The sequence below is a fragment of the Peromyscus californicus genome, unplaced genomic scaffold (assembly GCF_007827085.1).
Source record: "Peromyscus californicus insignis strain IS unplaced genomic scaffold, ASM782708v3 Scaffold_3__1_contigs__length_106647218, whole genome shotgun sequence".
In the NCBI taxonomy this organism is placed as follows: Eukaryota; Metazoa; Chordata; class Mammalia; order Rodentia; family Cricetidae; genus Peromyscus; species Peromyscus californicus.
Window position 1 is genome coordinate 15,859,508 of NW_026294551.1, and position 20,521 is coordinate 15,880,028.

Consider the following 20,521-nt stretch of genomic DNA (forward strand, 5'->3'; position numbering starts at 1 on the left):
GCCGCTGATTGGTCGTCAGAGGAGCACTTCCTTTCGCAGCACGCGCTTCGGCGGCAGTTTGCGGGCTCTAGACACCCTTCCCCGCGGGCTAGATCCCGCTTTAAGGGTTCTCAGGTCGGCGGGCCAGGCAGCCAGGTCACCCAGCGGCCCGGCCGACCTCCCCGGGGCGTTGGAGCCGCGCTTCCGGTGAGTTCGTGGTTAGGTATTCCTCCGCCGAGACCCAGCGAAGAAGTAGTGCGGCCCGCCTAGCCCTGGGGTGCAACCACGTGACCCCGGCAGGCTCCACCTCCCCGTCTTCTTCGGGAATGGGCGTGGGGCGGTCTGGGGAGACGTAAACATCTTCAAGTGGAGACTGCGAGGGGGCCGGCGCTGGCCATTTTAATGACCGCCTGGCCACGGGGCAAGCAGCGTGTTTGAGGTGTGGCAAGACGAGAGAAGGTGGTGTGGTCAAAAGAGTGCGGGCCGAGGCATTGCAGTGGTGTCGCCCTGTCGTGAAGGGGGGGGCGGTGATAAACGGGCGCCTGGGGAGGGAGCGCCCGCGGGGGGGAGGGGCGAGGACATGGCGGATTCCGGAACGCCAGCGGGCGTTGAGGCCTCCAGCCAGGGGGCGGGGCGATGAGGTCATAGAGCGGCTCCCATCGTCCTTTGCGGCGAGGAGGCGGCCCAGACTATAAAAGCGGCCGCCGGGACGCAGCCGGCACCTCATTCATTGCCATCGGTCCTTGGGTTTACAGCTCCGGCCTCGTCACCGCCGTCCCTCCGCTGGTGACGCCCCCGCAAAGGCTTCGCCGTCGCCGAGGCCTCCTCTCCGCGACTCGTCGCAACTGGATTCTCTTTCACTGGGTCTTTCCCTCTCACCGCAACCATTGACGCCATGTCGAGTTATTCTAGTGACCGAGACCGCGGCCGGGATCGAGGGTGAGTGTGGCGAGGGAACTGTCAGGCCGACCGAGCGGGTGGGGGATGGGAGGGCGGGAGCTCGGGGTCCCAACCGACCGACCGACCCGGGGGTTTTCTGGAAGGGGGCCCTGCGTTTTTCTGATTTCGGATGCCCGACTAAAGAAAGCCTTTTAGAGGCGACGTTCTTGGTAATTGGGCTCAACCTCGGTTTTTTTTGGTTTGGGAGGACCGGGACCCGCGGCGCCCCCGGCGACCCCGCGGCTGTTGGGGGGGTCCGGAGGGCCGGGTGAAAGCTAGGAAGCGCCGCGCCGTTGAGGCGGCCCGAGGCGTTGTTCCGAGCCACCTTCCGGCGGGTGTTTTAGGGGCTCCCGGTGTTACCGGGGAGCAGGGGGGTCGCTTTCGAGGCCATCCGTGCCCGGGAGGGTGGCCAACGTCGGCGGATTGAGCCATGCGGCTGAGCCGCGGCCACAAAATGCCGGCCTCGGACATGGCGGCGGCGCCTTTGTTACCCCGCCCGGCGGAGGCGCTCAAAATGGCAGCGTCGAGAAAATGTGGCGCAGAGAGAAATGCGAGACAAAGAAGGAAGCGCCGCCCCAGCGGGAACGCCGCCCGGCCCGGGACTCCTCCCCCGGTTGTCGCCGGCTCCTCCTCTTTTTTTCCCTCGCGTTATATAATTTTGCTACCTTGATTTGTAGCGCTTCCGCGGTTCGCGGCGTTCCCCAAAACGCGGCTCGCCGGCGTGTGCACCCCTTTCTACCCTGCCCGCGACTCCCTCCTCGTTCACCTGCTCACATTGTCTGCGCAGTCCCGTTATTCTTTTAACATCAATTCCTTTGGTCGAAAACAGTGGCAAAAATAACCCTGTTAAGCTCCTCCCTTCTTGCCCAGCTCCTAGACTCTAATTCCTAAGCTTTGTGGGGAGAGTATATGGAGTCTCAAGCTGTTATCTGCCCTTGTAATCTGAACATCAGACGTTTGGGCAGTTTCCGACCTGATAAATCCAGGCTGTTTGTTTGGCCTCAATAAGAGGGTGCTTGGGACTACAGTAAAGAAATAGTGTGCCAGTTGTGGCTGTCGAGAGAATGACAATTGGGAGGGATTCCAGAAATGCACTTTGGCTCGGTATCAAAAGCCATTAAATAAAACGTGGGTGTAAAACTTGTATATAGAACCATTTCACAGTGTGGGTTTTTTTTTTTTCCCCGTAGATTTGGTGCACCAAGATTCGGAGGGAGTAGAACAGGACCCCTCTCTGGAAAGAAGTTTGGAAATCCTGGGGAGAAACTAGTTAAAAAGAAGTGGAATCTTGATGAGCTGCCCAAATTTGAGAAGAATTTTTATCAGGAACACCCTGATTTGGCAAGGCGCACCGCGGTGAGTAATTTAGTGTGGCTTTTACTTAGTAACAGCTTCTACTCAATTAGATGGAAAAAACTAACATACCTTGCAAATGTCTTGATTTGGAGAGTTATTTGTGGTTTAACTTCCAAACATGTCCCACTGAATTTATTCTGTGTAAAAATTGTGTATTGGCCAGGCCAGGTTAATCCTACCACGGGGGAGACAGGCAAGCCAATCAGAGTATTTGAGCTACAGAATGAGACCCTTATTTTTTTTAATATGTATAATAAAGTAATTTTTATTGCTAAAAGGGTTTTGGTTTATGGGGCCAGATTTTTTAGAAGTACATATAAAAGCAGTTACTGAGCTATAGGGAACTTGTCAGTGTAGTCGACTGAGGTTTGAGACAAATGATTTGTTTTTTCAGCAAGAGGTAGATACCTACAGAAGAAGCAAGGAAATTACAGTTCGGGGTCACAACTGTCCAAAACCTGTTTTGAATTTTTATGAAGCAAACTTCCCTGGTAAGGACTAATTCTCATCTTCATCCTTTTCATTTGGTCTCTCTTTTTGCCTAAAAGGTTTTTGGGTTTTTTTGCTAAAATGGTATTATTGGTTACAGCAAATGTCATGGATGTGATTGCAAGACAGAACTTCACTGAACCCACTGCTATTCAAGCTCAGGGCTGGCCAGTTGCTCTAAGTGGATTGGATATGGTTGGAGTAGCTCAGACTGGATCTGGGAAGACCTTATCTGTAAGTTTAGGAAAACTTGGCTATTCTGGAAGAGGCAACCTGGGTAATCCTTTTTAAAGCATTTTAATACAATTACTGCTGTTTTTATTCTTCATCTCCAATAGTATTTGCTGCCTGCCATTGTCCACATAAATCATCAGCCATTCCTAGAGAGGGGTGATGGGCCTATTGTAAGTATGTCTTGTAAATTTTTTTGGTTGTTACAGTAGAGATTTGTAGACTACATAACCCACCCAATTTGCTAGAGCTGGTTTGACTTTTATAGAGGTGGAGGATGGAACTTGAGTAGCAATTTAAAACCTAGTGCTGCCCAAGGACAGTAATAAGCTTGATACTTGTCATCCAATCTGATGACTGAGTTCAATAAGTAAATGTAAAAGAATTCTCTTAAACCAGTGTCTCTTTATCCTGAGCATAGTGGTCCATGCTTATAATCTCAGTAGTGTAATCCCAGACAGAAACTGGAGGATCTAGGAATTGGAGACCAGCTTCAGTGACAAGACCTTGTCTTATATTAATTAAAAAGTAAAATCTTGCCAGGGATGGTGGCGCACGCCTTTAATCCCAGCACTCGGGAGGCAGAGGCAGGTGGATCTCTGTGAGTCCAGGCAAGCCTGGGCTACAGAGTGAGTTCCAGGAAAGGCGCAGAGCTACACAGAGAAACCCTGTCTCGAAAAACAAAAAATAAATAAAATAAAATCTTGTGTCCATCTAAATTGAATAGTCAGCACACATCTTACCCCCCAAAAGACACAGCACTCTAGTATACTGTTTTGTGCTAAAAGCGCATTTTCTATTTATATATATATATTTTTTTTTTCTCCCCTTTAGTGCTTGGTGCTGGCACCGACTCGAGAACTGGCCCAGCAAGTGCAGCAAGTCGCTGCTGAATACTGTAGAGCTTGCCGCTTGAAGTCTACTTGCATCTATGGTGGTGCTCCCAAGGGACCACAGATTCGTGATTTGGAAAGAGGTATATGATCATTAAGGGGGTCTCTGTTACTAATAGGGAGAAAGTTTTACATATTGTATTTACATTTACTCCTTTAATTAAAGGTGTGGAAATCTGTATTGCAACACCTGGAAGACTGATTGACTTTTTAGAGTGTGGGAAAACCAACCTGAGAAGAACAACTTACCTTGTCCTTGATGAAGCGGATAGGATGCTTGATATGGGATTTGAACCCCAAATACGGAAAATTGTGGATCAAATAAGAGTATGTATCCTTATGTTCTTGTAAAAATCAGTTGTAAGTTTACTCTTAGTTTTGCAAGCTAATTGATTTCCCTAAATTTTGTAGCCTGATAGGCAAACCCTAATGTGGAGTGCAACTTGGCCAAAAGAAGTAAGACAGCTTGCCGAAGATTTCCTGAAAGACTATATTCATATCAATATTGGTGCACTAGAACTGAGTGCAAACCATAACATTCTTCAGATTGTGGATGTGTGTCACGATGTTGAAAAGGATGAAAAGTAAGTTTAGATTTTAGCAGTTTGAGAAAATCTTGCTTATACAACGGAGTAATTAGTTTTGAAGATGTCTTAAAATGAAATTTAGTGTGGTATACATTCTTTCTTAAGAAATGTTTATTGGGGGATATAGCTTGGTAATAAACCACTTCCCTGCCTGACTGGTGAGCAAAAAAGCTTAAGAGTTCAAACCTAGCGACTATGCAAGCACACAAAGTGGTGTGCCAGTCTTCATGGAAATCTATGTTCTTTGGATATTGTGCTTGCTAGTACCTAACACTTATGTAAAAAAAGGAAAGCCACGGGTCATAAAGGACCAAGAACAGAATCGCGCCAGGCGGTGGTGGCGCACGCCTTTAATCCCAGCACTCAGCACTTGGGAGACAGAGGTAGAGGCCTCTGTGAGTTCGAGGCCAGCCTGGTCTCCAAAGCAAGTTCCAGGAAAGGCGCAAAGCTACACAGAGAAACCCTGTCTCGAAAAACCAAAAAAAAAAAACCAGAATCGCCTTAGTGGCTTAATGGGCATGTGTTTAGATTTGTGTTGATAATACATTCAACTGTTTCACTAAGCACATACAATTTTTTTTCTCTATCTTTAGACTTATTCGTCTAATGGAAGAGATCATGAGTGAGAAGGAGAATAAAACCATTGTTTTTGTTGAAACCAAAAGAAGATGTGATGAACTTACCAGAAAAATGAGGAGAGATGGGTATGTGGTTTCCTGCATCGAGGCAGACTTTAGAAAAGGGCAAAAGTACTTTGATCAGAAGCAGGAAGTTTTGTGGGTATCCTGTGCTACAGTATAGGCAATAATTACAAGCATTAATTTCAGTGACAGTGTAGTGGTAACAGCTCAGGGATATTATGCTCAGGAGAGCTGTAGGGTTAAATATTGGTAGATTCTGCCTTTAGGTTTTAAATGTGAGTGCACTAATAGAACTTGTTGATATAGGTGGCCTGCCATGGGCATCCACGGTGACAAGAGTCAACAGGAACGTGACTGGGTTCTAAATGGTATGTATTTCAAATAAGATGAAATTGGTTTGTAACTTGGTAACATTTGCTTGGATTAATGGTCTTTTTATGTGTCTTTGTAGAATTCAAACACGGAAAAGCTCCTATTCTGATTGCTACCGATGTGGCCTCCAGAGGGCTAGGTTAGTACAAACTCGAATTCATGGCTTGGTTTCCCAGAAGATCTCCATGTAGTTTTTTTTAAAGAAAGTTTATTGCTTTCTTTAACCTCTGCATTTTTTCTAAGTTTTTTTCACATAAAGGTGCAGTCTTTGTGGCAAGGCCTAGGCATGACAATCGGAGGACTCGAGGGGGATGGAGGACTAGTGATCGGCTGGCTGCTTCCAGTCGATTAGAGAGGTGAAAAGCTGAAAGTGTGCCAGTAATCTTCAAAGGGCAGAACATACCACCTCTGCCCCATAAACTGTTCTCTCCGGGGGAAAAAAATGGAAGTTACCTCACAGTTCACTGCCGTGGTATTTCATCTGTCCCATGCTTTGCATGATTGCCATGGTACAGCATTGTTTCAAACTGTTCACTGTGATCTGTGGGTCTTTGAGTTTCAGTGAGTTTGCTGAAATGTCGAAGAAATATTTCCAAACTTCAATGTTCAATGAAATTTTTGTTCAAGTTTGAAATGGAGAGAGCAGCTTTAAAAGGTACTAAGCCTTTTACAAATTGGTGAGTACTGGCACATGAGACCTAGAGCAGGATCAACTTCTCACACATAGTCAGTGGGAAAAGAAAGTGCCTTGAAAGTTCCTCCCTCACCTACACAGTAGTCGTCATGTCGAGACCTGCCAGAGAGAGACACATTCTCAAGTGAATCCTGGCTTCTTGGAAGTGCTTGCCTAGACGAGACACAGTGCATTAAAACAACTTTTGGGGGACAGGTATGTTTTTCTTACAGCTGCAGTTGTAAGGTCTTGGCAAGACGAGCAGTGTGGCCAGAATTTTGAACTTCTGATGAGCGTAATGCAAAGGACCTTGTACATTTTTTTTTAAGAGGTCCTCAAAAATGAGCACATGAAGAGGTTGCTGTGAAACTTTTAAGTGGCCCTACTGCGCAGAAGCATTCAGATGTCACTTGATGATCTGTAAGGGGACTTGGCCAATTTGGGAATGTGCTAAGGAGAATACACATTCCCTCCATAGGCTGTCAATGGGCGGGTGATAACTTAATACAGCTGACATGTGCTTTTTTTTTTTTCCCTGCCCCACCCTCTTTTTTTTCTACCTCAATGGTATTCCTACAGGAAATGGATAACCATTTTAACTGTATTTTTTGCAGCCCGTACCTTCTTGGGAATACAATTGTCTAACTTTTTATTTTTGGTCTGGCTGTTGTGGTGTGCAAAACTCCGTACATTGCTATTTTGCCACACTGCAACACCTTACAGATGTGGAAGATGTGAAATTTGTCATCAATTATGACTACCCTAACTCCTCAGAGGATTATATTCATCGAATTGGAAGAACTGCTCGCAGTACCAAAACAGGCACAGCATACACTTTCTTTACACCTAATAACATAAAGCAAGTGAGCGACCTTATCTCTGTGCTTCGGGAAGCTAATCAAGCAATTAATCCCAAGTTGCTTCAGTTGGTCGAAGACAGAGGTTCAGGTAAGAGATGTTACAGGTAGTTGGGGTCACCTCGTTGTCTACAAAGTATTTTAAATGGGATTGGAGGGGTAAGTAGTTTATTTTGAAATCTAAAAACCCAGCATGAATAGAGCTAACTCCTATGTTAGCACATTTATGCCATAGATAAAATTGACCCATTGTCACTTACTTTTTTGACAGGTCGTTCCAGGGGTAGAGGAGGCATGAAGGATGATCGTCGTGACAGATACTCTGCGGGCAAAAGGGGTGGATTTAATACCTTTAGAGACAGGGAAAATTATGACAGAGGTTACTCTAGTCTGCTCAAGAGAGATTTTGGGGCTAAAACTCAGAATGGTGTTTACAGTGCTGCAAATTACACCAATGGGAGCTTTGGGAGTAATTTTGTATCTGCTGGTATACAGACCAGTTTTCGGACTGGTAACCCAACAGGGACTTACCAGAACGGTTATGATAGCACTCAGCAATATGGAAGTAATGTTGCGAATATGCACAATGGTATGAACCAACAGGCATATGCATATCCTGCTACCGCAGCTGCTGCACCTATGATTGGCTATCCGATGCCAACAGGGTATTCTCAATAAGACTTTAGAAGTATATGTAAATGTCTGTTTTTCATAATTGCTCTTTATATTGTGTGTTATCAGACAAGATAGTTATTTAAGAAACATGGGAAATGCAGAAATGACTGCAGTGCAGCAGTGATTATGGTGCACTTTTTTCGCTATTTAAGTTGGATATTTCTCTACATTCCTGAAACAATTTTTAGGTTTTTTTTGTACTAGAAAATGCAGGCAGTGTTTTCACAAAAGTAACTGTACAGTGATTTCAAATACAATAAATGAAGGCAATGCATGGCCTTCCAATAAAAGATATTTGAAGACTGAATTAAGTGGAAATTGTACTTTATTTTACATATATAATGTCATGTAAAACTTGGCTTAGATAGTATGATTTGGGGGGGATTTTCTTTCGTTTTGGTGTTTATTTTTACACAAAAGCTAAAGTTGACTATTTGCCATTCTTTGATTTAGGACTTAGGAGGTGAGGGAATCAGAGGCCCTTAAGATATCTCATGTGGGAAGAATTTTAGAGACAGTGGATTTTTATAAATTTGTCAGTAGCTTTCAGCATCAGGGATGTAACATGGTGACTGTTCTTTTGCAAAACAGTTAAGTGATGACATACTTTATTCTGGCTTTAGGCTGTATTGTTAACTTCCAAAATACACAAAGCTGACAGACTGTTACCCCAAGAGCTGTGGGCTTTGTCCTTAGTGCAGCTTATTTTGTAGGGTCTAGTCCTCACCAACTTGCCAGGGTTCTTAAAGCCAGACTGGCAGTCAGGAATGTCTCCACATTATTTCAGGGCATTTTAGAGGTCTTCAGATTGTAGACTAGTCAGTACTCCGACACAAGGAAGAAAACCTCAAAAGAAACCAAGTCGGGCAACATGCCAAAAGAGTTCTAAAGATGAGATTCGAGATGTGCTTACTGCTAGAAAGAGCCAGGGGATAGCCATAGTTTTAAGTGAATTTCCCAACAGCTTTATTTCAGATGGCTATCAGTAGATCTAAACGTCTTCCCAGAAAATGGTGTGTTTTGCCCAGGACAAAAGTCCTAAAGGAAATTAAATTTTTTTTTTTAAAACAGGCTTTGATGTTAATTCCTTATTTATAAAATGTAGAACAAATTAGAATGTGCTGGGGGTGGGAGCTGGGATTAACAGCGAATATTTTCCAGGGCTGATACATTGAAAACTGGTTCGTCCTCAAGTACCCTGAGTGGTTTCCAATGGCATGGCTAGTCAAATTCATGATTTTTAATTATAGGTAGATTAGAACATTTATTACATACTTTACTGTTCAATGTCTTAATGTGGGCCTTTTATTTTGTAAATATTATGGAAATGATTGTGGGGCTTGGAAAAAAATTACCTTTGAAGTTTTAAAAGACAGTCCACTTTTTAGCATGTGTGTTGTGTCCAGCCTGTGGTTGTCTTAACTAATAAATGTGGTTTTTCTCCCCATTCTCTCCTTTATTTATTTGCGTAGACCATCATACCTGGGGGTTTGCAGCCCCCACCTTTCCCACCCTAGCTGTCCTGGAACTTGACACACAGACCTTCCTGAGTGCTGGAACTAATGATTTAAGGAGTGAGCTACCACACCTGGCCTGTGCTTCATCACACTCCCCAACCCTATTAACTTGCACTCAAACCGGTTATACAAACTGCTGGGCTTACAAACAAGCCGCTCTCTTTTTCTCTAGACTACAGCATGTTACCTGCTAAGTTTACAGATCTCTCGGGGATCCATAGCCATTTTAAGGGAAACTTTAAAGTTCAGACAGGCCTTTAATCCCAACACTGAAGGCAGAGGTAGGCAGATTTCTGAGTTCGAGGCCAACTTGGTCTACAAACCCGAGTTCCAGGACAGCCAGCCAGAGTGGTTAACACAGAGAAACCCTGTCGTGGGGGTGGGGGGTACTTTGTTTTTGGGACTTTTAATGGAGGTTAAGGGTCCAGAAAGACCTGCCGCTCCAGCCACACCCAGGGGGGCGCTGAAGTGGGCCACCAGTGGCAGTATTTGCCAGCATTAGGGACATTCGGATTTAAACTAAAGGACTAGAATGTTTGAAGAACAGCCAGACTGTATACACGGAAGTGAGTAGTGAACGCATTTCTCTTGGGGATTGAACGCTAGGCCTTAACACCAGCGTTGTCCCGGACATTTTGGTAGTCTTGGCAACTAGGAAAAACACGAGCTGATGCTAACTCCGTAGTAATAGAATGGTTTAAAATCTGAAGTGAGTGGAGCTGCCAAACGCGGAAAAATCTTAGTAAACAACAGCAGACGCGGGCGGAGGCAGGGATACGCCCAAGGAGGTTGCGGTCAGAGCGGTGGCGCACTTCCGGGGGCGTGGCCTGCGACAGTTCGTTTCCGCCGCGCCTGCGTCCTAGGGTCCGATGTTCCTCTATGAGACAGGACTTCCCACCGGAGGCGCTAGCGTTCCCGACTCCGGAAGCCATGCGCTCAGGTGGCATGGTCCGGGCCTGCCGCAGTGCCTGCAGGTGCTGGCTCTCTGGGTGTGCGGGTCCCGCGGATGGGCCGCAGCAGCTGGCGGCCCCCGAGCGTGCAGAGGACCGGGAGGCGCTGGTCGACCTCTGCCGCAGAAGGCACTTTCTCAGCGGGACGCCGCAGCAGCTCAGCCCGGCTGCTCTCCTGAGCGGGTGCCATCCGGGCTTTGGACCTCTGGGGGTAGAGTTGCGAAAGAACCTAGCCTCACAATGGTGGTCCTCCATGGTGGTGTTCAGGGAGCAGGTCTTCGCGGTGGACGCCCTCCACCACGAACCAGGCCCTTCGCAGGCCGGGGACAGTGCCTTCAGGTTAGTTTCTCCAGAATGTATACGCGAAATCTTGCAAGACAAAGAGCTGAGTAAAGAACAGCTAGTGGCATTTCTTGAGAACTTATTAAAAACTTCTGGGAAACTACGGGAGACTCTTCTTCACGGTACGGCTCTTTGCGTTTCGTGCTTCTGAACAGGTTTGGGGTGGAAAGGAAGTCTTCAGAAGTTTGGAGACAGCAACTGGCCCTGGGTTTCCAAAGAGAAAGAAATGACCAGATTTCCTTTTTTCTTTTTTTTTAATTTAAATAACATTCAAGGTGATCTACCTTAAGGCAAATGTCCGCATCAGGCCTGAGGAAATGGGGAAAGCATTGTTTGAAGAGCAACCCCTTAGAACTCAATCCCGCAGAATTAGGACCTTAATTCAGTCACATATTTAAACTTCCATTGGTACCAAAACATTTTCAAAGACTTCGTCTACTCTTCAGTTTTACATACATGAAATTGTCGACTTAATGCCACTTTTTTCCTTGCTAGGTAATTTTTTGGCTTGTCATCTAGAAGATGAAGTCTTATAGATGATTTGTACGCATCTTTCTATTTTTTACTTTTTAAATTTTTATTTATTTATTTTAGGTATGAGTACTCTGCGTGCATGCCAGAGAGGGCTTCAGATCCCATTCTAGATGGTTGTAAGCCACCATGTAGTTGCTGGGAATTGAACTCCAAACCTCTGGAAAAGCAGCCAGTGCTCTTAACCGCTGAGCCATCTCTCCAGCCCTGCATCTTTCTCTTTAAAGTCAAATACAACCTGATGTAGAAGTTCTAAAAAAGAAAAATGAGCCAGGTGGTGGTGGCGGCGCATGCCTTTAATTCCAGCACTTGGGAGGCAGAGGCAAGCAGATCTCCAAGTTCAAGGCCATCCTGGTCTACATACAAAGCAAGTTCCAGGACAGCCACGGCTGCACAGAGAAATCCCCACCTCGAAAAACAAAACAAAGTGATTAGTTTGTAGTATTTTATTTCATATTCTTAGCATTGATTGCATTAAATAATCTCATATACCATGTTCCCAAACATCAACCTTTTTTACCTTCCGGTCTCTTAAGTGAAATCTCTACCTTCAAGGATGCAGACTGTGAAAATGAGACTTTTCAGTTCAGTGTGGGTAACAAAATTGACAGGAAGGAGTTCTTTTGATTTATTACATTTTTAAACTTACTTTGTATGTGTTTATATGGTATGCCACAGCACACATATGGAAGTCAGGACAGCTTTTAGAAGTTAATTCTCTCCTACCAGGTGGGCCCCAGAGACAGAACTCAGGTCTTCAGGTTGGCAGCAACTGCTTCTACCCACTGACCATCTCTCCAGCCTTGAGGAAATGTTCTTGATCGAAAGGTTGAAGATGCCTAATCAAAACAGTCCATGGTCCTTACTTAATGAGCCAGAAAAAGAAAAGGAAAAACTGAGTTTGGGGTGAGGATTAAAACAAAAAATATACCAGCCATGTGTTGGATGATATTCCTTCTTAGTTAAGTTTATACTTTAATAATAGAGACTGTTTTTAGGAAACAAATGATAACAGTGTTTGGAGTGAATGAGAAAGAATCATGGGAAAATGTTAATTGACACGTCTAGGTGAAGAGCATATAGGTGCCGTTTGGTTGGTTGAGGGTAGGATTTTGTTTTTGTTATTTGAGAACAGGGTCTTTTGCAGCGGAAGCCGGCCGCACACCCACTGTGTAGCAGAGGATGATCTTGAACTCCTGATCCTCCTGTCTACCTCCCAAGTGCTGGGAATATAGGTAAACAGCACCACACCTGGCTTTGTTTCTTCAAATAGGACAGACTTTATTTCATTCTTTTGTTTCTCCTTTTGAGACAGGATTTCAATATGTACCCCAAGTTGGCCTTGAAATCACTATGTAGTTCAGGCTGGCCTCAAAGTGTGAGCAATCCTCTTGCCTCAGCCAAGTACCAGGATAACAAGTGTGAATCCACACCTAGCATGTTGTAGTGTTTTGTAGATTGAAATGTTCACACTGAGAAGTTGAAGAGTCACTACCTAAAGTTCAATGGTAATTACAGCTCAGACTCACTGGCAGTTTACCTCTGTGCAATAGATTTCTACAGTGATTGGTTTGTTTTTTGACAGGTGCCTTGGAGCACTATGTTAATGGCCTGGATCTGGTAAACAGAAAGCTACCTTATGGTCTTGCTCAGATTGGAGTGTGTTTCCATCCTGTTTCGGACACTAAGCAGATACCTAGCAGTGTTAAAAGGTATAAAATGTGGCAGATGACCTGGTTTGGTACTTAAATAATAAGAATCGATCATTCCCACTTTGGGATACATCATATAATCTCCTTAAAGGCTAACTTCTGGTTTGTTTTTTTTTTTTTAACATATATATACAAAGAATTGGTGAAAAAACTGAAGCTTCATTGGTGTGGTTTACTCCTGCAAGAAATTCAAGCCAGTGGTTTGATTTCTGGTTGCGTCATAGGCTTCTGTGGTGGAGAAAGGTACTGCAATAACCATGTCAATAATTAATACTGAATTCTTGTATTTATTTGCCTTTCTGTACTTGTGTCTAAAGCAGGGCCTCCTGTCACCCAGGCTGGTCTCAAGCTCCCTTATATAGCCTAAGATGACCTTGAACTTCTTACCTTTCTAAGCACTGGGATTATAAAGAGTGCTAACACTCCCGGCATGTTGATCCACTTACCTAAGCCTCCTGAGTACTAGGCTTAAGGGCATACACCACCACACCTGGCTTATAAATAGAACTTGAGGTAGCTATGGGTATTTTGTGTGTGCGCATGCACGTGCATTTGTTTTCGTTTTAGTTTAAGGGGGAAAAAAAAAGACTGTAGCTGGAGAGATGACTCAGTTATCTTCCAGAGGACCAGAGTTTGGTTCCCAACACCCCAGGTAAGCAGTTTACAGCTGCCTGTAACTCCACTTCTGAGGAATCTGACTCCCTCTTCCGGCCTCTGAAGGCATCTGTAAATGTGTGGCATACAGACAGGTACACATAAATGAAAATGAATCTTTAAAAAATAAAACGTTGCGTGAGTTCTGGGGACCCAACTCCTGCAGGCTTAGCAGCAAGCACCTTATCCATCTCAGTGGCCCAGATTTGGGCTTTTTTGAGACGAGGCAACCCTCCAACCCAAGCTGGCCTGGATGGAATTCACTTTCAACTCAGTCGGACCTGCAGCTAGTGGTGGACCTGCAGCTAGTGGTGACCTTCTTAGTTTAGCTGGAATTACAGGTGTGAGCCTCCAGCCCACCGATTGGGTTTTTTCAGTTTGTTGAAATCCTGGAGATGGAATCTAAAGCCTTGAATGTGCTGGACTAGCACTCTGCTGCTGAGCCACACTCACACTGCTGTGCCGAATTCCTGAGAGAGCTAGAATCGGAGATACAAACAGAAAGCTCTGTGCAGTGGTGCTTATGGTTCCAGTGGGTATCGGGTCCCTCGGGACAGATCCGCTGAGCTCAGATGCCCTGGCTGAACCTTTATGTTCCCGACCTAACTACTTTTCAAGTTGCTGGATAAAAGTCTCAGGCAACCCTCATGCTCAGAGGTAATTATGGAACTAGAAGTGAATTAATCCCAGCACTCAGACGCAGAAGCAGGAGGATCTTTGGTCTATATAGAGACCCCTGTCTCAGAAAACAAAGCAAAAGTCAGCCGGGCGGTGGTGGCGCACGCCTTTAATCCCAGCACTCGGGAGGCAGAGCCAGGCGGATCTCTGTGAGTTCGAGGCCAGCCTGGACTACCAAGTGAGTTCCAGGAAAGGCGCAAAGCTACACAGAGAAACCCTGTCTCGAAAAACCAAAAAAAAAAAAAAAAAAAAAAACAACAAAGCAAAAGTCGCTTAACATCTCATCAAACCAACAAGACCCTTTGTTTTGCAGTTTGCTATGAGTCCATCTAACTTCAGCAGCACCGACTGTCAAGATGAAGCAGGACGAAAGGGAAGCAAACTTTACTATAGCTTTCCCTGGGGAAAGGAACCAATAGAGACACTGTGGAACCTTGGAGATCAAGAACTCCTACACATGTATCCTGGGAGTGTGTCTACGTTACAGGTGTGTGTCACCCTGAGCTCCCAAGTGTCCTTTACCCAGATTCTTTGTTTTGTGAACCAGAGAAGGATTGTATGGTGTCCTGTGACCGACTCCCTAATAACTGTACATTTTTTTGACAGTACTCAACCACATAACCATGACTGCAGCCGTCAAGGTCAGGAAATTAACAGTAACCCACCACTATTAGCCATTCCACAAAGCCCATGAGATTTAATTGACTATCCCAGTAATGTGCTTGGCAGGTGCAGGATGCAGTCTGGAGCACCATGTTCCATGGGATTGACCTGTTTCTGGTCTCCAGATGAATAGTTCCTTTTACCTTTCCCTTTCTTGTGTTCCTGGCTTTCTTGAAGAGGCGAGTTACTTTGTATTTGAGCAGATCTTTCAGAAGTTTTCTGATTTGTGTATTTGTGCCAGGAATGTGATGTGAGGGGGTGGTGCCCTTCCCGGGGCTACATAGTCAAATACTGGCTCAAAAAATAAACCAGGGTTTTAGAGATAGTTGAGCTGGTAAAAGCACTTCCTGCTGAGCTTGACAACTGAGTTCAGTTTCCGGTCCCCACGTGGTGAAAGTAACCCCAAGTGGTCCTCTTAGCCTCAGATGTGTGTATTGACGCTTGTACCCCCCCCCCCCCCATCACACACCTTTACCAAATAGCAGGCCTCTCCCAGGAAGCACTGAAAAAGTTCTGGGGCCTAGGCCCACTCCAGGTGAGCCAGCTCATCCTCTCAGAGAGCGGAGCTGCTAGGTTTGACATTTACAGGTGATTGAACTTGAAGCAGAAGACAGTGTCATTGTATCTGGGCCCAGTGCTCAGCATGGTCCTGGCATGGGGTAGGTGCTTTATAAAATGAATTTGTTATTTTTTATTTTCTGATTGTGTAAGTCTAAACTGTATAACTTTAAGAAAAAGTTCTGCTAGCTGGGCATAGCGTCCCACACCTTTAATCCTGGCACGCAGGTGGCAGAGGCAGGTGATCTCTCTGAATTTGAGGCTAGCCTGGTCTACATAGTGAATTCCAGGACAGTCAGAGCTATACAGTGAGTTCCTGTCTTGAAAAACACACACCAAAAAAAAAAAAAAAGCTGGGCAGTGGTGGCAGCGCACGCCTTTAATCCCAACACTTGAGAGGCAGAGGCAGGCGGAGCTCTGTGTGTTTGAGGCCAGCCTGGTCTACAAAGCGAGTTCCAGGACAACTAGGACTGTTAATACAGAGAAACCCTGACTCAAAAAAAACAAAGAAAAGAAACACACACACAAGAAAAAAGTTCTGCTAAAGAGTACTTTATTTTATTCTCTTCTGTGAAGGGTCGAGATGGGCGGAAAAATGTGGTTCCTTGTGTTCTGTCTGTAAATGGGGACCTAGACCTAGGAACGATGGCTTACATCTACGATTCCTTCCAGCTCTCAGAGAACTCCTTTGCAAGGAAGAAGAGCCTTCATCGAAAGGTGCTTTTGCCATTTCACACGGACTGGGAAACTAAAATTATGTGGGTTTTTGTTGTTTGGTTTTCCTTCTATACATTAACTTTCCTTCTTCCTCTTGCCCCTTGTCTCAGGTGCTTAAACTTCACCCTTGTTTAGCCCCTGTTAAGGTTGCTTTGGACGTGGGCAAAGGCCCGACGGCAGAACTGAGACAGGTAGGTTAAATGTATTTAATTGTCATGACTTTTTAAGATCTTACATTTTACTTTCTGTGCATGTGCTCCTGTGTGGTGCGGAGGCCAGGGTGCTCCTGTGTGGTACGGAGGTCAGGACATCTTAGGAGGCGGTTCCGTCCCTCCACCATGTGGGTCCAGGCCCTGGGAATGGAACTCAGGTGCCCAGGCAGTAACTGCCTTTCCCCACTGAGCCGTCTTGCTGCTGGTTGCTAGGAAGTTGTCAGGAAGCAGTTGTGTGGTTGACTTCCTGAATGCCGTGCTGGGGTTTCTCAGGCTGTCCCTTTCTCACCTGTCACATGACTTTACAGTTAACATGTTAACATGGCTTTTCTGTTTTGTGTTTTGAATGATAATGGTGATAATTCTTGGTTGGTGTAAAACTATTTCTTGAAAGATTTGCAGTCAATATTCAGTTGGCATTGCTTAATTTCTTCCTTTTTAAAGGATGTATGCTGTTCAGTGTATAAACTAAACAGTTTACGTGGATTTTAGAGATTGAAGAAAGTGGTTTAGAGTTTTACAAGCACTTTTCTTTCATATTTGAAATCTATTTTTTTCCTCCAGGTTTGTCAAGGGCTACGTAATGAATTACTAGAAAATGGGATTTCTGTGTGGCCTGGTTATTTGGAGACTGTGCAGTCTTCATTAGAGCAACTCTATTCAAAGTAAGGATTATCTTCCTTGTCATTAGTTTGATTATTTTTCATTATACTAATAGAAACAAATCTCTTCTAAATATAATCTTAAAAATTAGGCTGGGGGTTGGGGATTTAGCTCAGTGGTAGAGCGCTTGCTAGGCAATCGAAAGGCCCTGGGTTCGGTCCCCAGCTCTGGGGGGTGGGGGAGGGGAATGATGCTGGAGCTGGGCGGTGGTGGCACACACCTTTAATCTCAGCACTGGAGAGGCAGAGGCAGGTGGATCTCTGAGTTCCAGGCCAGCCTGGGCTACAGAGTGAGTTCTTGGACAGCCTGGGCTACACAGAGAAAGCCTGTCTCGGAAACCAGAAGCTCTAATGGGGCTGGAGAAATGACTGAGTGCTTGCTGCTCTTCCAGAGAACCCAGGCTTGGTTCCGGCAGCACCCATGTTGAGACGCTCACATCACTTACTCACTTAGAACCTGCAGTGCCAGAGACTCAGCCACCTCACCGCAGGCACTGCGGATGTGATCATGCACATGCAGATATGCGTACATAGAAGTAAAACACAGCCAGGCAGTGGTGGCGCACGCCTTTAATCCCAGCACTCAGTGAGTTCGAGGCCAACCTGGTCTACAGAGCGAGATCCAGGACAGGCACCAAAGCTACACAGAGAAACCCTGTCTCAAAAAAACCAAAACCAAACAAACAAACAAAAATCTCAGCACTCAATGCCATCCAGGAAAGGCATGCCAGTGATATTCTTTCAGTTCTGATTTTATATGCTTAACTTTCATCCCTGAATAACTGAGATATATCTGTAAATACTTGTCAAATACTGTTCCTTGCTATGGCAATTAGCTCAAGGCATAAAGTTCTGTGAAAGGAAAAGCTAGGAAATTTTTTTTTTTTAAGACAGGGTTTCTCTACATAGTGCTGGCTGTCCTGGAACTCACTCTGTAGACCTTGAACTCAGAGATCCTCCTGCCTCTGTCTCCCAAGTGCTTGGATTAAAGGCATTTGCCACCACTGCCTGGCTAGGAATCATTTTTTTAGAAGATTTATTTAGTTCTGTGTTTGCCTACATGGATGTATACCACCTGTGTACCTACCTGGTACCCATGGGAAGGAACCAGAATGAGGCAATGGAAGCCTGGAACTGCAGTTACAGATGGCTATGAGCCGCCATGTGGATGCTGGGAAGGTCCTCTGTGAGAGCAGCCAGTGCTCCTTCACTGCTGATTAGCTCTCGTGTGGGTGTGTGCTAGTATGGATGTGCCGTGGCACATATATATGGAGTTGAGAAAACTTTTTTTTGTTGTTCTGTGTGATAAGCAATCATTCTTTTTTTTTTTTTGAGCTGAGGATCGAACCCAGGGCCTTGTGCTCTACCACTGAGCTAAATCCCCAACCTTTTTTTTTTTTTTAACGTGTGTGGGTGTTTTGCCTGTGTGCATATTTGTACCATGTGTGTGCAATGCTCACAGGACAGAAGAGGACATCAGGCCCCTGGAACTGGAGTTACAGGGTTTTTTTGAGACCACATCTATTGAGGGGAGGAGGAGCGGGTCCCTGCAAGCCCTACAGCCTGCAGCAAAACAGTCCTTGATCCTCAGAGAAACAAGATTGAAACTTGATTCAGCCCAACTTAGTTAGCCAGTGCTGGGTCATCCTTCTAGAGTCTGATACCAGGTGGTTTATTTTAGCCATATTTAAGCACTGTACAGTTTTGGAAAAAAAGTTACCCTGATGACAGTTAACTCTGTCCCCAGTGTACAACAAAGCTTAAGACATGTTTACCTTGGAACTCTTTACAAAATACACATGGCCTCTTCCATAAAGATGGGTTCTGTAGACTTAGAAACAATGCTCAGGATAAGGGTCTAGGGAGAATGACTGAGGTAAACACAATGACCGTGGGAGTCAGGATTAGCCTGGCCCTAAGATAACATAGAAGTCACTTAGGTTGTTGTAAAGTACAAGCAACATCACTCTTAAGGATGGTTTTATGGACTGAGAAGCAATGCTCCAGATTTAGGAGGGAAAGTTGGGGATAAACAATATTCTAGGGGATTCAGGTGAAGCCTGGCCCTACAGATAGTGACTAATCACAAGGTTGTAAACTGCAGCCTTTCCCAGCATTCCGTGAAGAGGATAAGTAAACATCCTTTGAAGGACAAACATCCATATTTATCTTTCCTTTGGAGAGATAAACATGCATGTTTAACTTTTCCTGGTTTCCCTAGTGCTTATCTGTGCACAAGGACCTCTTACCCTCTACACACATTTCATCCATGTTTAGGCTGGCTTTGAACTCAAGTGTGTAGCTGAGTATTACCTTAATCTTTGATCATCGTGCCGCATCTTCCTGAGTGCTGGGATCACAGGCATATACCACCATGCCTAGTTTTTAAAAAATGAATGTTTGGGGCTGGAGAGATGGCTCAGTGGTTAAGAGCACTGACTACTCTTCAAGAGGACACAGATTTGATTACCAGCACCTACATGGCAGCTCACAACTCTCCATTAACTTCTTTGCCCTCTGGCACATATGTGATACACAAATATGCATACAAGCAAAACACTCATACAAATAAAAGTAAATAAAAGATTAAAAGTGAATGTTTAACCTGATTTGGAAATCAGGAAGGCCAGTGTGGATTTACTCATGATTGAATTAGAAGCAATAGGTTAGCATGTTAAGTCATAAATGAAGTGTGGATTTGTTATAATCTGTTATATACCAAATCCTGGCTTTAATATGGTTTATTTAAGAGACTTTAGTCCACAAGTATTTTTTTGTCATTAAAGCCAAAGTCAAAAGGCTGAGGTCATTGTGAAATTCATTCATTGTACCCCCTCAGGTGCCAGTGTTTATTTCTTAGGTTTTAGTTTTTCTGACTTTTAGCCAATACAATAAGTTCAAAACTTCACTTGGATTATGCTTCAGAAAAGGGGGGTTGTGATTTGGTCCCACTCTCCAGTCATGACTGACTGAAGTCCAAGTGACTTGGACTCTAAGGTATCAGATGTTGGGTTGAGGAGCTGATGTTGTATGGGTATCAGATGTTGTAAGATATCAGATGTTGGGGTGAGGAGCTGATGTTGTATGGGTGCTCATGTGTTTTGTTTGACTCTAGGTATGATGAAATGAGCGTCCTCTTTACAGTTCTGGTCACTGAGACGACTTTGGAAAGTGGATTAATCCAGCTGAGAAGTAGAGACACCACGATGAAGGAAATGATACACATCTCCAAACTGAAAGACTTTCTAATCAAGTATCTAGAATCTTCTAAAAAGATGTAGTTCTTCATATTTCTGTAATAGTCTCTATTGATTTTGTTAGCTTACATTAAAATGGTTTTGGCCCTTTTGTATTTATAATAAAATGGACATTTTTGTCTCTTTCTTTGATTTGTTTTTTATTACCCTTTTGATATGGTCTATTATGAAAACACAAATCCTGATCTGCCAAGTAAGCAAGACTAGGTTGGGCTACATGGTGAGACCTTGTCTCAAAAATTAAAAAGAAAAGAAAAAAAATCCTGAAGCTGGATGCACTCACTACTGTACTCCCAGCACTGGGAAGGCTGGGACAGAAGGCTTGTTGAGCGTTCTAGGCTAATCTAGGCTTCAGAGCAAGACTTGGTCTCCAAAA

General features: G+C 44.7%; 2 protein-coding genes across 6 annotated transcripts; both read left to right on the forward strand.

Annotated features, from left to right (window-relative positions):
- Positions 1–80: 80 nt before the first annotated feature.
- On the forward strand, positions 81–9,139 carry Ddx5 (DEAD-box helicase 5). 3 transcript variants are annotated; one of them, XM_052755929.1, is made up of 14 exons: positions 81–186; positions 735–918; positions 2,109–2,274; positions 2,669–2,765; positions 2,864–2,997; positions 3,102–3,167; positions 3,829–3,970; positions 4,054–4,214; positions 4,299–4,471; positions 5,068–5,178; positions 5,422–5,483; positions 5,567–5,626; positions 6,884–7,108; positions 7,289–9,139. In XM_052755929.1, the coding sequence occupies exons 2-14, from the start codon at positions 875–877 to the stop codon at positions 7,693–7,695; spliced, it is 1,848 nt and encodes a 615-aa protein (XP_052611889.1). In that variant the 5' UTR covers positions 81–186; positions 735–874; the 3' UTR covers positions 7,696–9,139. The 3 variants fall into 3 exon arrangements, with proteins under 3 accessions (XP_052611889.1, XP_052611888.1, XP_052611887.1); XM_052755928.1 differs by lacking the exon at positions 81–186 and adding an exon at positions 327–418; XM_052755927.1 differs by lacking the exon at positions 81–186 and having other exon boundaries at positions 691–918.
- Positions 9,140–10,009: 870 nt separating this feature from the next.
- Polg2 (DNA polymerase gamma 2, accessory subunit) lies at positions 10,010–20,272 on the forward strand. 3 transcript variants are annotated; one of them, XM_052755931.1, is made up of 8 exons: positions 10,010–10,623; positions 12,618–12,744; positions 12,882–12,987; positions 14,390–14,563; positions 15,970–16,014; positions 16,125–16,205; positions 16,791–16,891; positions 20,004–20,272. In XM_052755931.1, the coding sequence occupies exons 1-8, from the start codon at positions 10,089–10,091 to the stop codon at positions 20,167–20,169; spliced, it is 1,335 nt and encodes a 444-aa protein (XP_052611891.1). In that variant the 5' UTR covers positions 10,010–10,088; the 3' UTR covers positions 20,170–20,272. The 3 variants fall into 3 exon arrangements, with proteins under 3 accessions (XP_052611891.1, XP_052611892.1, XP_052611890.1); XM_052755930.1 differs by having other exon boundaries at positions 10,028–10,623; positions 15,874–16,014; XM_052755932.1 differs by lacking the exon at positions 15,970–16,014 and having other exon boundaries at positions 10,015–10,623.
- Positions 20,273–20,521: the final 249 nt, after the last annotated feature.

Excerpts from the sequence above, each read along its gene's own strand:
- Ddx5 (XM_052755929.1), top strand. The coding sequence starts at position 875 with ATGTCGAGTTATTCTAGTGACCGAGACCGCGGCCGGGATCGAGG. Across the intron at positions 2,766-2,863 it reads TTATGAAGCAAACTTCCCTG|CAAATGTCATGGATGTGATT; the intron begins GTAAGGACTAAT and ends TATTGGTTACAG. Across the intron at positions 3,971-4,053 it reads GATTCGTGATTTGGAAAGAG|GTGTGGAAATCTGTATTGCA; the intron begins GTATATGATCAT and ends CTTTAATTAAAG.
- Polg2 (XM_052755930.1), top strand. The coding sequence starts at position 10,089 with ATGAGACAGGACTTCCCACCGGAGGCGCTAGCGTTCCCGACTCCGGAA. Across the intron at positions 12,745-12,881 it reads ATACCTAGCAGTGTTAAAAG|AATTGGTGAAAAAACTGAAG; the intron begins GTATAAAATGTG and ends ATATATACAAAG. Across the intron at positions 12,988-14,389 it reads GGCTTCTGTGGTGGAGAAAG|TTTGCTATGAGTCCATCTAA; the intron begins GTACTGCAATAA and ends TTTGTTTTGCAG.